This window comes from Podarcis filfolensis (assembly GCF_964270895.1).
Source record: "Podarcis filfolensis genome assembly, chromosome: 3".
Classification (NCBI taxonomy): Eukaryota; Metazoa; Chordata; class Lepidosauria; order Squamata; family Lacertidae; genus Podarcis; species Podarcis filfolensis.
Genome location: NC_139606.1, coordinates 38,359,242 through 38,376,726, shown reverse-complemented (window position 1 = coordinate 38,376,726; position 17,485 = coordinate 38,359,242). Strand labels below are relative to the sequence as shown.

At 42.9% G+C, this 17,485-nt stretch overlaps 2 protein-coding genes across 3 annotated transcripts in view; one reads left to right on the top strand and one right to left on the bottom strand.

The window, feature by feature from the left end:
• Positions 1 to 1,954: 1,954 nt before the first annotated feature.
• OGFRL1 (opioid growth factor receptor like 1) lies at positions 1,955 to 17,137 on the bottom strand. Of its 2 annotated transcripts, none has more exons than XM_083607300.1 (7): positions 16,267 to 17,137; positions 11,631 to 11,717; positions 9,761 to 9,842; positions 8,265 to 8,343; positions 8,097 to 8,163; positions 7,839 to 7,984; positions 1,955 to 6,741 (listed from the first exon to the last, which is right to left on the bottom strand). In XM_083607300.1, the coding sequence occupies exons 1-7, from the start codon at positions 16,654 to 16,656 to the stop codon at positions 5,985 to 5,987; spliced, it is 1,608 nt and encodes a 535-aa protein (XP_083463426.1). In that variant the 5' UTR covers positions 16,657 to 17,137; the 3' UTR covers positions 1,955 to 5,984. The 2 variants fall into 2 exon arrangements, with proteins under 2 accessions (XP_083463426.1, XP_083463427.1); XM_083607301.1 differs by having other exon boundaries at positions 9,761 to 9,839; positions 16,267 to 17,135.
• Positions 16,489 to 17,485, top strand: part of B3GAT2 (beta-1,3-glucuronyltransferase 2) — a 157,394-nt gene continuing 156,397 nt past the window's right edge. The window contains exon 1 of the mRNA XM_083607400.1: positions 16,489 to 16,591. The gene's annotated coding sequence lies outside the window, so the exon portion shown is untranslated. The remainder of the gene's footprint in view (positions 16,592 to 17,485) is intronic.

Sequence of the window (17,485 nt, the reverse complement as noted above, 5' to 3'; positions counted from 1 at the left end):
ACATTTAGAGTTATAAAACACTATAATCAAATTCTTACACTAAAATATAGATTCTCACACTAAAATATATATTTAGTGTGTTGTACATGAACAGGAATGAGCATGGTTGGATGGAGATGTTCAGAAGCTTCTGAAACCAATTTGAAGACGGCTTATTTAAAACTAAGCATAGTTTGCCCAGCTCATGTACACCATGTTAAACCATAGTTTACTGTGACATGAAAACACAGCCAGTGTATGAGTGTCTAATAAATAGGTCTAATGTATTACTAGATTTTATTCAAAATATTTTCCAAGCACAGGTTTCTTCACAAGTGCAATTTGTAGTAATGGGACACATTATGTTTGTTGTTGTTCGTTTTTTAAAAAAAGAATTGCTTCCTCAACTTCAGGGACTACCACCTAAGACAGATAACACTGGCATTGGTGTTTATTTTGCCCTGAATATATATAGGTTGTTAAGTAGGTGATAATATGAGATATGTCCTGAAGATGAGTAGTATGAAGGTTGGTTGTCAGACATGAAGTTACCTGCTGCAGTCAGTCATCATTACTCCATTCAGTTAGCACTGCGTGGAGAGAACAAGGCTATCCATGCTATGTGTCATGTCTGTGGAAGAGAAGCCTGCCCAGTGCATGAAGGCTGGAATACCCGATAGCTGGAACCCTTAAGGTTATAGACACTTCCATCACAGCAGTCATGGAAATGAAATCCCAAGTCCGGTAAGTGTCCGTATATAAGTTTCTGCAAACTGCAAATACAGATTCCTCTCTCGGGTAATTAGATATTGCAAGCTGCCTTGTTTGTTAAATGCTGTACTGGGTATATGTGCATCTAATTATGCAAAATGTGTTGTTTTTTTAAAAAAGTTGTGAACTTCACATACTGACCCACTGTTGAATTCAAGATCAGGGAAGGAAGTCTGTCTCTGCAAATTATACTGCAGTTTCTCTATCCTTTGAAAATTAGAGATGCAGTGTCGAATACAGCACTAGAATGTGCATGTACAGAAAGGTATCTTCATGCTTTGTGCAGTTTCAACCACCCTCCTGTGGAACTGACATCAAACCAAAGTCTGGAAAGCTGTGTAATAAAACCCCTTATAAATGCATTTGGAATAATGATTTGGAGTGTAAGGAAGCTATGCTAAATATCAGATGCAATCGACTTCTCTATCCTCAATGTGCAAAAAAAACCCCTTAATTAACTCTGGTGCAGTGGCGTAGCGTGGGTTGTCAGCACCCGGGGCAAGGCAAGTAATTTGCGCCCCCTAACCCGTGGATTTGCACCCCCTAACCCGTGGATTTGCGCCCCCTAACCCTACCCCCCAGATGTTGCGCCCGGTGCGGCCGGCCCCCCCTGCACCCCCACGCTACGCCACTGCTCTGGTGTCACTTTGTTTATACAAACAGAAAGAAGGCCTGGTCACATTGACATCATGCCATGTATTATTACACAATATTATATTACACTTTTAAATTGGGAAGGTCAAGTTCATCAATACGTAAGAAAGAACTCAAGAGAAAAGAATCTACTGCATAAGTTATTAACACACTACTAGCCCAACAAATCAAAGTACAGAAAAGTAAAAATTCAATTAGAAAAACAAGCAAGAATATTAATTACATAGCCGTTTTAAATTATGTTCAACATGAACAACATTGGATTTTACTAGTTTGCAAAATTAAGAGACTTTGAGCTACCTAAGGATGGTACATGCAGTTACTTCCCGCAGCCTGCGTGCCTTACCGTTAACAGCAGCCTCTTTTGTATCTGTACTCCAATTTACACTGCTACCCCTGTATTCAATGGGGCTTTCTCTCTTATGTGATTAGGAACACTGCCCAAAATGTTGCAAATGTATTGAGTATGTTTGCCGATTTTGGTGTGCTCTGTGATGCAGGAGTAAAAAAAAATCTATAGAAGAAGAAGAAGCAGCAGCAGCAGCATTCCTAAAGTTGTGAAACAGTTTTATTTACACACACAAAATGAGAATTACAAATTAAAGCACTTCTTGGACTAAAAATAAATAAAACATTCCACCTACTTCTACCATGTGAACAGAACACATTTCCCACTAAAACAGCAGCATATAATGCTTACAAATACCATAAGGTTTTGTTTTTTAAAGAAAAGTTGTGAAGATAAACACACTTTGTCCTAAGGTAATTCATTACATACTGAAGGGTCCAAGGGAGGATTTATATACTGAAGCATCAGACAAAAAAAACCAAAAGACTGAAACTTGGGTGTGACATAGTCACCAGGGAGAAATTGAAAAGCCCCAGTGCATCATGGTGGGGTCAGGGAGGGTCCACAAGGCTCTTTGAATCTCATTTGTAGACTCTTTAGTTATTTTTTGTGGCTTGGTATGCAGCAGCCCTTGCACCTTGTAGAGTACTAGTCTTTGCTGAGTTTCCCGATCTGACTCCTCCCACAAGGGTCCAATGGCCCATCAAAGTAGGACCTCAAGGGCTGAGGTGCAAGGGCTGCCCCACATAATGGACATGCAGAAGCACTTCCTGTTTTTATACAGCGCAGCTGGATCTTGCTGTTGGCACTGCAACAAGAGGCGAACCAGCCCCCCTGTTGTACTACTACACCTCTTGGTGTGTAGAATTCTTTGCTCTCAAGCCAATTAATGCAAATTTGATATAAACAAAACACGGTTCTCTTGCATGTTTCATTTAAAACATTTGTAGATTGCTTCTCTATAATATCAAAGCAGTTTACAGCAAACAAGCAACAGAATAATAAAGCCACTTAAATATCAATCGAAAACAGTTTGCACTCCCAACCCCCACCCCCACCTCCAGACCCAGCCAATAAAATAAAACCATCCAAACACTCACTGGTGAAAAATGGTTTTACCCTGTTTCGTTTTGAAGAAAAAAACACACACCCAATGAAAGATGGCGATTTCCTAACATACTCAGAGAGGAGGTCTGAAAGTTTACACCTATCATTATAAAAGGGCCCGATCCCATCTGTCGCAGTGCTAGAACCATGAGCAGTGCCAGTTGCACTCATCTAATCTTGCCTGGTGTGTGTGTACAAAACGGGAGAAGGTAACGAGTATATGGCCACATAGAACTTGGAAGATTTAAGAAAAATCTTGGAAACAAATAGGTAAACAAAGTCTGGAAACAAACAAGCAACCGGATGAAATGGTCTTGGCACAGGTTGAATATAGGATTGCATCACTTCCTGGCTAAACCTTATATATCTGCTTTATTAAATAATATCTTCTGTGCACTGGTATCTCTAGCATGGGCTCACTTGTTCTTTTGCGAGTCACTACCTCACGCAGGATTAACCTGAAGGATGGATAAGAGGGATGCTATTTTATACATAGAGAATCCTGCATCATGAAGGAACACTAAGAACATTTAAGTAAGAAGGTGTTTTTAATTTCAAAGGGGGTTGCAGAAAGGGTGATTGGTGTGGTACACATTTCATGAATGCCTCCTCAAATAACAGTCTCCAACATCACAGAATTGGTGCCAGTCTCACCCTCGTTCCAAATGCCAGGAGGCATCTGCTGAACAGTAAATCCAAGGACAAAACTGGAATTTTATACATACTTTTTACAGGATAAACCGGAATAAACTCATAGCTATACTCTTTGTGGATGTGAAGCTACCAGCTTTGAAAGAAAATCTGGCATCGGCACCAACACTCCAGTACAAGTCCCATCCCCACTTCCAAGCCTGCAGTAGTACCACTGATCAGCCATCACTGAAACATTTGTAAGATTAATCCAGGTAAGAGGGAGGTCTAAAACCAAAAGGTACTGCTCATATTTTGTTTCTGTATAAACACACATTTGGAGGGGGGAGGCCAGCAAAGATATGCTAGTGCAGCCTTTCCGAAGCTGGTGCCCTTCAGATGTTTTGAACTACAACTCCCATCAGTCCTAGTCAGCATAGCTGTGCTGATGCTAATAGTAGCTGTCCCAATCATCTGGAAGGAACCAGTATGGGGAAGGCTGTGCCAGTGTCTCCCAGCACAGAGCCATGAAAGCTCTGAAGAAGCTACTTTTCTTACTGAAAAAGCATTTGAAGGGTAGTATATAAATCTAAAAAACAAAAGCCCTCTGTCCTCAAATGTCTTTCCAACTGGACTGAGATGCGGAAAGGTTTGCCTTAAATGCACTGGAAAGCTATTTGTGAGCACACTTTTCACTCTGGATTCATCAAGGCTCTGGTTGGTTTAAGATAACAAAGGAGGAAATGAAGCCCTTACAATTATGAGCCCCTCCTTCAAAACAGTCTTTCGGTACCCACTGAGGAGGTTGAGAAGCTGCCCAGATAACAATTTTAGCAGACACCTTCAATTATCATTCTATAAAATACTCTTTACTATTTAGTAAAAGATGTCCAAGCTATCTGGGGTGAAAGAGAAGTTTGGTCTTTTGTATGGACTAACCCTTACTAGAACAGGCTGTGTGTGTTGAAGAAGCATATTCCTTGGTTTTGGCAGAGTCTTCTTAATCCATCCTGCTTCAGAGTTCTCCCTCATCCCATGGAAGAAATCTTAAGTTTTCTGGGGAGGGGGAATAAGCAACCATGTGCATAGAAGCGGGTAAAGAGTTACCTGGATCAGGTGCACGCTAAAGAATTTTTTCTTCCCTGGATGTTCCCTGCATACCCCCAGTGGCTAGAAGTGAGGATGTAGGCATGATTTTTTGGGAAACTTGGGGAAGAACAAAGAAAAGAAAGCTGCTATCTCCCCTTTTGCACAGAGGACTTTCCAATCCCACCAGAATTTCAAGGAAGAAAAGGTCAATCTCAAAATATTGCTTCTGCTTTAGAAGCTGAGTGGGCAGTCATCAACTTTGTCTCGGCAGTGCTTAAGCCTTTTCTGACCTTATACTCCTTTATCAGCAGAAGTGGGTCTCTCAGGCAAAATAAACATTGGCAAAATGCTGTGTCCTGATTTTTAAACTTGTGCAGTTGCATGGGAGGAAAGAAGGGAGAAGAGGCACCAAGGGAAGATAACGTCACAAACTATGAGTATTTTGGAACAAGGGGTGCTGGTGTGCAAATCTTACTAATAGTTGTTTTTAATGTAAAAGGTGATTTGCTAGCTTTTTTTCTTCTTCTCAGCAGCAACACTGGAGAAGTATACGCCATCAGTGGGGGAACTGAGGCCGAGAGAACATAGGTAAAGGTAAAGGGACCCCTGACCATTAGGTCAAGTCAAGACCGACTCTGGGGTTGCAGCACTCATCTCGCTTTATTGGCCGAGGGAGCCGGCATACAGCTTCTGGGTCATGTGGCCAGCATGACTAAGCTGCTTCTGGCGAACCAGAGCAGCGCACGGAAACACCGTTTACCTTCCCGCCGGAGCGGTACCTATTTATCTACTTGCACTTTGACGTGCTTTCGAACTAGGTTGGCAGGAGCAGGGACCAAGCAACGGGAGCTCACCCCGTCGCAGAGATTTGAACCACCAACCTTCTGATCGGCAAGCCCTAGGCTCTGTGGTTTAACTCACAGCGCTACACGGTTGCTGTCAATGTGAGAGTCATGGGAGAGGTAGGACTTGAACCTGGGTCTCCAGATGGTGGTGATGCTGAATGTACATCCTAAATGAACCTGCTTTTGTTGTTCAAGCAATGGCAAACATTGAAAAGTTTAGCATACCAAGTGATTATCATTAAGAAAACATTCCTTGGACGTCCTTGGAACCCTAGCTGCCAAATAACTAAGATTAAAAAATGTATATTATAATAAGATGGGGGGGGAGGATAACTGAAATCAATAGTTTCCACAAAGAGAGCAAAGCTTAGCATAGGAGTTCTCGGGCTTGAGGATTCTGCAGTTGTTTTTAAGCTTAATACACAGTTCTGAAAAGTGCAAACAGTTAACAAGAGTCAAATGAAAGAGAGCATAACCCCTTGGTGGCCAAGCACTGGGCCCAGCGTCAAGATCTTCTTTTCCTTGTCCAATTTCATACAAGTTAACTGAGACACTTTAGTCTATGCTCGAGTCTCCTCTTTGTTCGATCCTCCTGGGTTTTTATCCTTAACTACACTGTCTTGCAGATCTGTTGATATATTAGTTGAATCGCTTTTACAGTCACGGCAATCTTTTTCTACAAGTTCTGCATTTCTGCAGTCTTGATTAAGGTTTTCATCATTTTTGCCTTTATGTTTTTTAAGATGGCAAACGTTCTCCTTCTGGTTCGAAGGATTAGCAGTTTCTTCCAGTATGGAGTTCTGACAATCAGTATTGCTATTCTTTTCACCAATGCTTTGCTTAACAACCTCAGGGCTGGCGTGTTTCCTGCTCCGGTCACAATCATCATCCTTTTTAGCATGTTCTGCCCTTTTTTCATTGGTTGCTTTGCCGCTTGAGTTACAAACCACGGGCACATTCTTGCATTCTCTCCCACTTTTATGTTTAGAAACGTAACCGCTGCGGAGGGAAACCGGCGATGCCAGCTTTTTACTCGGCTTGCTTCCTTCCAACTTCTGCTTCCTCGGCGGCCCCCATATGAAGTGGTCAGAGGGTGTGTAGTGCTGCTGGGCAAACCGCAGGAGTTTCCTCCTCTCTCTCCGGTCTCTAATAGTATATACAAAATATTCCAAAGCGCTTTGCTTAATGTTGGAGATGGTGTCTTCCACAAGAGCTTCGTGAAGAATGAATTTCACAAGAGGAGGTTTGAAACTCTCGTACCCAAGTTCGCCAAGACTCTTCAGAATACGGGTGATCCTCAGGTAGTTATGCTGGGACCTGTGAAAAGGGAAAAAAATCATCTGAATTCAAAATGACAGGAAGCAAAGCGGGGGATTATTTTTCTTTGCCGGGGGATGGGGCGCGGGGGGAGGGGGGAAGAGGATAGAAAAATAATCAGTACCTGACACCTTGACAGAAAGGATTACCAATCCAATGTGGATCTTTCAGAGACAATTCAGATGGAATGGCAACTACCAAGTGAAAGGTCTTTCAATGCCAGCTAAACTAGAATTGCCTTTTCATACTACATAAGAACATAAAAAGGAAGACGAATATGCTAGATCAGACCAGCGGACCATGGGAAGCCTGCAAGCACAACAGCATTCTGCTCATCTGCAATTTCCAGCAACTAGTATTCAGAGATATGATGCCTATGATAGTAGAGATACTACTTGGGCGCCACCTGATGACTACAGCTATTAGTTGGGGTTGTTTTTTTTTACAATTAAGTGGTATATAAAATTTATGAAATAAGTAAATAAATTAAATCAGTATTCACTGACACATCTAAAGACATATGCAAACAGAAATAGTTGCTGATAGACACACAGATGCAAAAACTCTTGACAAAGAATTCACGCTCCTCTCAGGAACAAAGGCAGTATGGAACCGAATCTCATCCCTATGTATGGTGGAGAAAACCATATACCTCCTTCCGACCAGCTGAGCCTGTTCTGCCTTTGAGATCACGTAAAATCTCAATGCACCACATATGTGCACTTACAACCTGGAAATCAACCACACTTTTATGCAAGTACTGTTCAAATGTTATGCCCTTATATTGACATCTGGGGGTTGGAGAATCTTGATTGCCACATGTGCCTTCCTCTTTCTCCCAGCCTTTTGCGGTGGAGGTGGATGTAATTCAGAACCACCTGGTTTCTCTTGCAAAGAGATGGGAATTGTATATTGTCATTCTTGTTAGAAGACTGAATGATGTTAAGATTTTATGGTGCATTTATGATGTATTTTTTATTGCTGCAACCCACCCTGGAACAGCTTGGCAACAAAGAGCAGGATATAAAATGTTGCAAATAAATAAAATGGGGAGTAGCGCAAATAGAGGATTTTCTCTACTGCAAGACATCACTTACTCATTTAAGTGCTGGAATCGTTCTTGCCAATTAGATGCTCGTGCAACATTTCCGGTTTTATCAATTAATTTTATTCCAAAAAACTCCAGCATCATTTTGTAAGCCAACAGGAATCTTCTAATTGCTTCTTTTGTTTTTTTGAATTCCTGCAACACGTTTTCAAAAAGAAGGTACAAACAACAACAAAATTAGAGATATAGAATAATTTTACCCTTAATCATCAAGCAGCAAAGTTATATTGTGAATTATTAGCTTTACCTCAATTTCATATGTTGTTAATTCCTTTGCATAGAAATTCAGTCCTTGCTCTCTTAATGGAAAAAGCCTATATTATTAAAGACACACAGATTTGTTGCGGATTAAGCGAGTTTAGACAAATTTATATAAATGTATTATAAAAGCAATGAAAAGAAAACAATTACCAACCACTGTATGTAAGTGTGATTGTGTTCCAACTTTTCATAATCTCCTTTCCACTTATTTAGGACTTCTTCAATATAAACACCTATAAATACAAATGCATGAGCAAATCCAAACATCAAATACAACAATCTGTATATAATATCATGCATCTAAAAATGCTGTGGCATAGAACACAAAAATGTATTTTGCAGACAAATATATTGTCTCTAATTATTTGAAAATATTAACATTGTCCTTCTAACCCCAGAGAAGACACCAGGCACTATATAGGGCCAAGGATCTACAAATGCACTTGCCAGCTTGTTACTGGGGAGTACATATTTTGCTTTGACATGAGCACATCAACAAGGCAACCCTTTGCTCTTCCTTCCTTTGCTGGAGGAGTGTGAGAGCTCTGTAATGAGAAAGGTCGGAGCTGTCCTTGATGCTGAGGTTTAGCACAATGGGAATAAATGTCTGACCTCCTCAACTCTGGAAAAGGAGAGGTGCTCACCTCTGCAGTTCTTTATTTCAAGTTCAGCATAATGTTAGAACATCCTGCCCATTCCCTCAGAGGAAGTTGGTAAGTGCCATGGCAAGGAACTGTTTGAACTAGTTGCTAAGGCCAGTCTATGTTTTTTGACCTATGCTCAGTGCCACAATGTTATTAATATAAATTATCTGTCTGCCAAGAGCAATTTGCTCTCCCTATCACAACAGCCAACCATGCTATAAGTAGTGTGGCTCAGACCACTCCATACCAACCTTGTGACTTTACTTAAAACTACTTTCCCAAACAAATGTGTTGGTGGTGGGGAATGGCAATATTCTATAAATTGCTAACTCTTAAGTAAAACCAATGCCCACTGGACATGATCCACTTAACCCAGTAGCTAAGGTTTCTAAAAAATACATAGTCTGTTCACAATAGTGCAACACAATAACACCAAAGTTCAAATGCACCAAAGAAATACTGGTTTTATTAATCTGGCACCAACATATATAACATAACCTGGGGGGGTTGTTTCACTTGAAGAGCACAATGGTGATGCCACTAATAATTTTTCTAGAGCTTTTCAAGTTATGCTTAATAAATTTGAAAGTTCAAGGCATCATGATCCAGATTAATAGGAAACCCACAAGAGATCTGCTTTTCTTGGAGTAAACCAAAAGTAGTGGAAATTTTGCACCATTTGAGGTTGGAGCAGAAAACCAAAATCAGGCTGCTGCAGCTCACAAACAGGTTAGGGGTAGTATATTTGAACTTCACAAATATGAGCTTCTGTTAATTGACTAAAATGAAATCCCATGCCTTAAACTGCCATCACATGCACACTTTCCTGGGAGAATGCCTCACTGATCTCAGTATGCCTTATTTCCAAGTAAACATGCATAGGATAGGGCTACAAAACTGCTGAAGCCAAACCTGACACTGAATTGGTTTTGATCTTTTGATTTACAAAGGCCTTGGATATAAAAGAATGAAACAAACACTGTGACAATGCCCATGGATTACTTACCATCAGGTTTAAAGGGAATTTTATTCTTGTAAAAACGGAGGTTGCACAAATCATTCTGATACCGCAGATCTTTAAAGTTCTGCTGAGCAGAGAGATGGGGGGGGGAACACAAAGCATGATCAGCCAAATATATCTATAGGAAATAGGCTGAAGATAAGCTGTCATGAGTATGACAGATAAGAATCTGACCAAATGAAAGTCAAGCCAGATCTTGATGGTGGGACAAGTGTCCCTCTCTCTCAGCTTAGTTCTATGATTGGGAAAACAGGTTTTTATTCAATGCAGAGTAGCCATAAGTGGTTTCAGCTTGGGCAAAGGGGATGGATGGCCTGTGGGGGGTGGGGAGAAGGATTGGATAGCTGTTCAGGGGTATCCAGTGTGGTGCCCTTCAGATGTTTTGGACTATAAGTCCCATCAGCTGCAGCCAGCATGGGTACTTGTCAGGAACGATGAGAGTTGTAGTCCAACAACATCTATAGGGCACCACATTGGTTAACTCTAGTTTAATCGCTTCTGTGCCAGCCATCTGTCCCCAGCAACTCTTCCTGCCCCATCCATTGTGCAACTTGAAGTCACTTGTGCTGCTTTCCTTAAAAACTTGTAGGAAACCAGCCCTGGAATTACATGTAATGCGTAATCTTTCCCTTAAGCTAAGGGCAGGTAATTCAAGGTTATTCAAGAGAAATGAGCAGGTCAAGAGGAGGTGGATGAGAGACACTAATAATTCAGGTTCATGAATTGATTATATAATAGCATATACGACATAGTAGAACTATTCCATATAGAAAGATAAGCTTTCAAGTCTTTGCTAATCAACAAAAATTGAACTATAATATAACACAGTTAAAATATCTAATACTGTTCAAAGGAAGGGTAGTGTGGCAATTATATAGTGAGCAACTTGGGTGGCAACTCTATACCCACCTACCTGAGAGTAAGCCCCTCTGAACTCAGTTCGACCTACTTCCGAGCAGACATATACAGGATTACACTGTTAGTTTTCTCAGAAGTACATCCCAGCGAGTTAAAGGACACTCTCAAGTTAGTGTATTTAGGATTGTCACATTACAGGGGTTAACTCATGAAACATGCTATAACATGTATCTGACTTTATATTTTCCCCATTGTTTTCCTGTCATTTTTGTAGCTCAGCTTCTCAGGGTCCCACATCTCATGTAATTGGTGCTAAAGTTTATTCTATCAATGTATGAGAATTTCTGTTCATTTCCTGGTACATTTTTGCCCATAGAATGGCCTTTGGCTGCCATCTTTTCTTCTGGGGAGCAGGTTACATTGAACGCGGTGGGACATACTTCTGAGCAAACATGTACAGAACCGCGCTTGTTATGCTCTCTCTTGAATGCCCTGATAGGAGAGTGTTTGTGGCAATAATTTGCAAATGCAGATATATGTGCTATCAAGACCATCTTTTCTGGTACAAAACCTAGGACATTGTGTCCACTGTCTAGCACAGGCATAGGCAAACTCGGCCCTCCAAATGTTTTGGGACTACAACTCCCATCATCCCTAGCTAACAGGACCAGTTATCAGGGATGATGAGAGTTGTAGTCCCAAAACATCTGGAGGGCTGAGTCTGCCTATGCCTAGTCTAGCAAAAGTCTCTGTTACCAGTAGGTACAGTATATGAAATCAAACATACTTGTCTTCTAGTAGAAGCAGCCAACAGTGGCAGCCATGGGGTTTTCTACGATTAGTCACCCACCCACCTGCATATATTTTCATAGACTTATGTGATGGAGTTCTGTAGATTTGAAACACTCCGCTGGAACTGTAAAATTACTTTAGGGACTTAAAAAATTTGCCACGCCTCTATCTTGGTGAAGATCTGAATACTGCAAAATGCTCTTACTGGATATTGGTGCCGATATTTGTACAAATCTCTTGCAGCGTAAAAGCTTCTCTTTGGTTTAGCTGCCACTTCAATTGCATCATCCCCCTGCAAAGAGCAGACATATTCCATGAGCATAATCTTTTTAGACTTGACTGTATATTTAGTAGTGTGGCATTCCATTAAAAAAAAATAAAAATGGGCTGCATTCATTCCAAAGGGCCACACATGCTGTTCTGTGTGCACACTGATGCTTTTCAATTCCCTCCCTCCCACGTTTCCTTGCATTCCTTCCCAAAAAGCTGTTCCTGAAGTTTGGTGGAGCCCCCCCCCCCCCGAGCTGCAGCTGGAAGGGGAATGAGACTGTGTGTTAGTTCACACATGCATGCTCATTGCTTGATGACTGGTATCCAGGCACGACTGCCGCAAGTGAATAAGTTGAGCAGTACAGATAGGCAATATGGAAGTTTTCTCATCACAGCCAGCAGCACATTGTTTTCCTGTGGAGCTTGTTCACAAGTCTGGCAGCAAGTCAAGGGCCTATTCACACAGCATAGTGACCTCATTTCTATTGCTTTGGGGACATTCAAAGTTAGTATCTGACTTGTAACTGGGCTGCTCTCATTTTCAAGTATTATTTGTTTAAGCTATGCTATTCATGTAACTGCCATGTCTTTAATTTTGGTGCTACTTCTTAAAACTTTTTCCTGTAGAAAATGAAACAGCTATGTGTTAAGCTGTAGTTATGGATGGATCAGTCTATTTCCAATTCGTGTCACTCAACCATGAAGCTCACTGGGTGACCTTCAACAGTTTCTTAACCTCTGAAAGATTAATGCGGAGAAGCCAACATGACAAAGGACTGGAAAACAAAACACAGAAATTTCAAACTACCTCAACTGTTTAAAAATTTGCACACATGCACATGTGCGCACACACAAATATACATCAGACATACATATGCATGTGATTTCCTATTCCAAAGCAATTTATTGGTACTATTAGGGTTACACTCAGTGTTTTTTTATGATGGGTTTCTGGTTACTGAATATTGTCCTTCATGCATTCTACTGAATGGCTCCTGCTGTTTAAAATAAAGAAGAAAGAAATAGGTTTATTTTCTCACGACCTTGAGAGACTGACTCTTCTTGCTAAAAGTTGTCTGGCACATGTAGCTAGCCAGCTAGAAGTGACCCCCGAAAGAAATAGGGTACCATTAGGACTTAAACAGATTAGGGCTTTCCTCAGAAATCTGAACTTCTGATTCCAGAATGCGATAAAGGAAGGTACCAGTGACAATGGCCATAATTTTGCCCACCTTTCAGACAGAGAATCTTGGAGGGAGGGCTTGATACACACTATGGAGCAATGGTGACATTTTTATTTTATTTTTTGCCTACAAGTATAAATTATTCAAGCTTTCAGATAACTTCAAGGGATTGCTGAACCAAGATCTGCATAAGTACAAGTCTGTCTAGTTTGTAAGTGCTCTGAGCTCAGTACTGCAGACCATAAAACATTCTGAGTGAGTATTTTTAAAATATTAAATAACCTTGCGTTAAGATTTCAAATTGCCAAAATAACCATTTATGAAAGGTTAAGAAGAGTATGCAAATGTACACCACTTTCAGAATCTATGGTTATTTTCTATACTGAATAATAAGACTTGCACTCTAGCTGGTCTTTGGCTTAAAATTGCACATTAAAGAATAATAGGCACCCTCAGTGTGTCAATCATTGATAATTCCATTAGTCACAGTTTTGTTATATGTTAAATCTTAACATAAGATATAATTTAACAAACTCCACTCAAATAATAAATATATTTTTCCATAGATTTAGGGGATTTGTAGCCAAACCTATAACCAAGGAAAAACAGAAACATTGTTGTATCTGCACAGCCACTAGAATGACCCATTGTTTGCTTTCTACTAGTGTTCTTTTCTACCTTTCAAAACACTTTAAAAAAAGGGGAACAATACATCTTCACATTGTTACCAATCAGAACTTGATGTGGGCTAATGTATTTACTTGCTCTACGGTTCATTTTTAATATTTGGATAAAACCTGGAACTCAAGTTACAGGATTATTCCCTCTTCTTATGTGTAAGAGACAGCCTCTCTGGAGTTAATAACTTTTCATGAGTTAATATCTCTGAATAATGACAACTGTCACCGACCCCATCCCAACTAGTCAATGTGCTGCAGGTTTAAGAACTGCTTATGGATCCAAGCAACATAATTCCACTACTTTATGAATGGATAAAGGACATTTACTGGAACAGGGCATGCAAAGGAGTGGCAAATTTGTCAGAAGTAACTTTTGCCTGAATGAGCCAAACGGATTGTATTCAACTAACTTTTACCCAGAGTAAACCTATTGAAATTAATTACTATGACTAACTTAGGGCCATTCATTTCAATGGGTCTACTGTGAGGAACAGTGAAATACAAAGTCCCACAGAGCCTTAATTATCCTAGATAGTTTCCATTACTTTTCATTTTACAGGTATCCAGTGATGGACTATTCAAACTCAAAGCCTTTATCATAATCCTGGGGTGGGGAGGTGCATTACCTCTGATGGGACTGGTGTTGGTAAAGGGAAATATGCAACTGAAAAGAGGCAAATGGCAACAGTAGTGCATGGGGACTTTACTTCACGCACATCAAAGCAGCAAAATAAACCACTCTTCTTTTCTTGGCAAAAGCCACAAAAACAAATGCAGACTCTACATTATATTTTGAAGACTGTATACTGCTTCCAACATTTCCACGTTTATTAAAGAAACCTACTCATGCTTACTTGGGGGTTTGTACTTTGGTGTTGTAGGTTAAACCACTGAGCCTCTTGGGCTTCCCAATCAGAAGGTCGGCTGTTCGAATCGCCGCGAGGGGGTGAGCTCCTGTTGCTCAGTCCCTGCTCCTGCCAACCTAGCAGTTTGAAAGCACGTCAAAGTGCAAGTAGATAAATAGGTACCGCTCCGGCGGGAAGGTAAACGGTGTTTCCGTGCGCTGCTCTGGTTCGCCAGAAGCGGCTTAGTCATGCTGGCCACATGACCCAAAAGCTGTACGCCGGCTCCCTCGGCCAATAAAGCGAGATGAGCGCCGCAACCCCAGAGTCAGTCACGACTGGACCTAATGGTCAGGGGTCCCTTTACCCAGTGCTTTTTTTTCCAGGGGGTAGTCAAGGGTACATAGTACCAGCACCTTTTTTATGCTGTTAAAAAGTGTAGCGTTTACTGTAACAACTTCATGGTGAGTACCAGCACCTATTTTTCTAGGGAAATAAAGCACTGTTTGTACCATTGATTTCAGCAGGATTTACTTTTGAGTAGATGTGCATAGGACTGTGATGTAAGATCCCTGTTGGAATGCAGTCAGAAAATAAAACACAGATCCATACCTTTTGTACTGTGCAAATATACATATGGGAATACTGAATGGCAAAACTGCCTAAAAAGTGCCCCACTTATCACATGAGCCAGGCTAATATGTGGAGGTACAGTTTCAATAATAATAATTCTCTACAGAGATGAAAGCATGAGGTGGAAACATAAGGACAGTGGTCTTCAGTTTAATGTTTGTTAAGAGACAGAAAATAATTCCATGGAGGTAATGATTGAAAATAGACTCCACGTTGCATTCAGGGTAAGAGTATTTTTTTAAAAAAAGTAAAAAGCTGAGAATATGATCTAGCCTAGAGTTGAATAAGGAGGAGGCAAGTAACTCTCTTTTCTTTGAATAATCTCCTTCTTTCTTGGGTTTACGAGTTCTTTTGGTCCTGCACAGTGATGTGTTGTCTAATACGTGCAATCATAGCTGTAGTTACACTCAGCCAGAATGTCAAATAAGCCCTGTTCTGAAACTGCATTTTGTCACCACATGTGCTACTGTAATTTCTTATCCCCTGAACAGGCAGGCATGTGATGGGGGGATGATTATACCAAGGAAACAGAGAAGATTAGAACTACTTTGACCTTCTACATTTTAAAGCCACCAGAATCTTTTTCTAAAAGAGAAGATATAAAGCTCTGCTGAACAGCTTGCCAGAGGGAAAATGAATAAATCCCCCACCCCACCGTTCCTCCTTGCTACGCATGTCACAGGAAGGAAAACAAAAATCAGGCTGGATCAGCAAGCTGGTAACAAAATTCAGCAAACCTGCCAGGCCAGAGTGCTTCGCTTCCTTGGTCTTCTTTCCTCTGATTGCCACACACCTCAAATCCATATTTAGCTTCTTCTTTTTTAACCCTACTAAGAATATTATGATGATGATAATAACAACAACAACAAGGATGTTGCAGCCACAGCTTGGCTCCTGAGTCACACTGCATGCGGGGGGGGGGGGAGGAAAAAAGGGGAAATGGAGAAAGCTGAAAGTAGAAATGTATATTTATCTCTGTCTCTCTCTCTCACACGCGCGCGCGCGCGCACACGCACCCCAAGCGTTTGCAACCATGGTGTCCAAAAGTCCCCTGCTGCTGCATTCCGAGACTCTGGCGCACACCTGCCTCTGAACAGAGGGAGGGGAGGCACACAACCTTGGAGAGGCACCAGCACTGGCAGGGGGGCAGAGGCAATGGCGCTGAGGGGGGAGGGCTCCAGACACCGCCCCCCAAATAGCCCCCTGGAGAAGTTTGCAGCGTCCCGAGTTACCTGCTCGGTGCTGGCGGCCTCCGCTTCGTCGTGCCTCCCTCCCTCTTGATCCTCGCCTTCCTCCTCCTCCTCTTCCTCGTCGTCCTCGAGCTCCTCTTCTTCAGGCTCCTCAGCAAGCCCTTCTCTGGGCTCGGCGTCTTCCGGCCGGCAGCTTGCCGCAGGGAGCGGTTCCCCCTGCTGCTGCTGCTGCTGCTGCTGTTCGTCCTCAGCTGGGTCGCCGCCGCCGCCGCCGCCGCCTCCTTCTTCTCCGCCCCCCAGCCCCTCGAGCGGCGTCCCTTCTTCCCCTCCGGAGTCCTGGAGCTCGGGCTCGGAGTCCGTCTCCCAGGTAGAGTCGCAGTCCTCCACCGTGGTGGGCTCCTTGAAGCTGACCCCGCTCAGCAAACTGCCCATTGGGAGAGGCAACGCAGGAGCCTCTCTCTCCCGCCCGGGGAGGACGGGGGAGGGAGCGCGCGCCCAGGGGAAAGAGGGGAAGGTCGGTCGGTCCGTAGGTAGGTTCCGCGAGCAGGCTAGGAATGCCGCTGCCGCCGCCGCCGCCACCTCTGCTGCTGCTGCTGCGGCTGGGGCATGGTTGGCAGCGCCGGGAGGCCGCAGGCAAGGCGAAGGAGGCTGGCGAAAAAGACGACGACGAGGAAGACGGAGGCAGGCGCAAGCGGCTGAAGCGGCAGCAGGCGATGCTCTGCTCCTCCTCAGCCAGTCTCTCTCTCACCCACCCACCCCCAGCCCACAAACACGCGCCGTGGGGAGGAGGAGCCGAGCGTTTGGGATTTCCACAGGAAATAGTTGAGCCCGCCCAGCGCCCCCTGAGCGGCGGCGGCGGCGGCAGTAGTAGCAGAGCGCAGCTGCCGCGCAAAAGAGGAACCTGGAGCGGACGGAGCGCTTCTCCGTGGCGGGGAAGGGGCGCCTTACGCAACCAGAACTTTCTATAGAGACGCGCGCGGGCGCGCGCTTAGTTTTATCCGGGAGCGTTCCAAGGCGCGAGGAAAACCGCGCGAGGGAGACGGTGCCCCGGGACCCAGGAGTCCCCTTGCGGACGGTGGTGGCTTTGTTACCTCCGCTCTAGGTACAGGTGACTTGCGGGCGGCAATGGGCACCTACCTCTGCCACACTGAGAAGTGTACAGGGAGCTTCCTTATGTCGAGTCCATTTATCTCACTAGTGTCTGTTCTGGCTGGCAGCAGCTCCCCAGGCTCAGACCCCGGACCTCACTTGGAGATGCAAG

What these genes read in the sequence shown, in the direction of transcription:
- OGFRL1 (XM_083607300.1), bottom strand. Translation starts at nt 16,656, where the DNA reads ATGGGCAGTTTGCTGAGCGGGGTCAGCTTCAAGGAGCCCACCACGGTG. An exon ending in AGGCCGCCAGCACCGAGCAG is followed by an intron (nt 11,718 to 16,266) that starts GTAACTCGGGAC and finishes TGCTCTTTGCAG; the next exon opens with GGGGATGATGCAATTGAAGT. An exon ending in CGATTCCAGCACTTAAATGA is followed by an intron (nt 6,742 to 7,838) that starts GTAAGTGATGTC and finishes CCCTTTTCACAG; the next exon opens with GTCCCAGCATAACTACCTGA.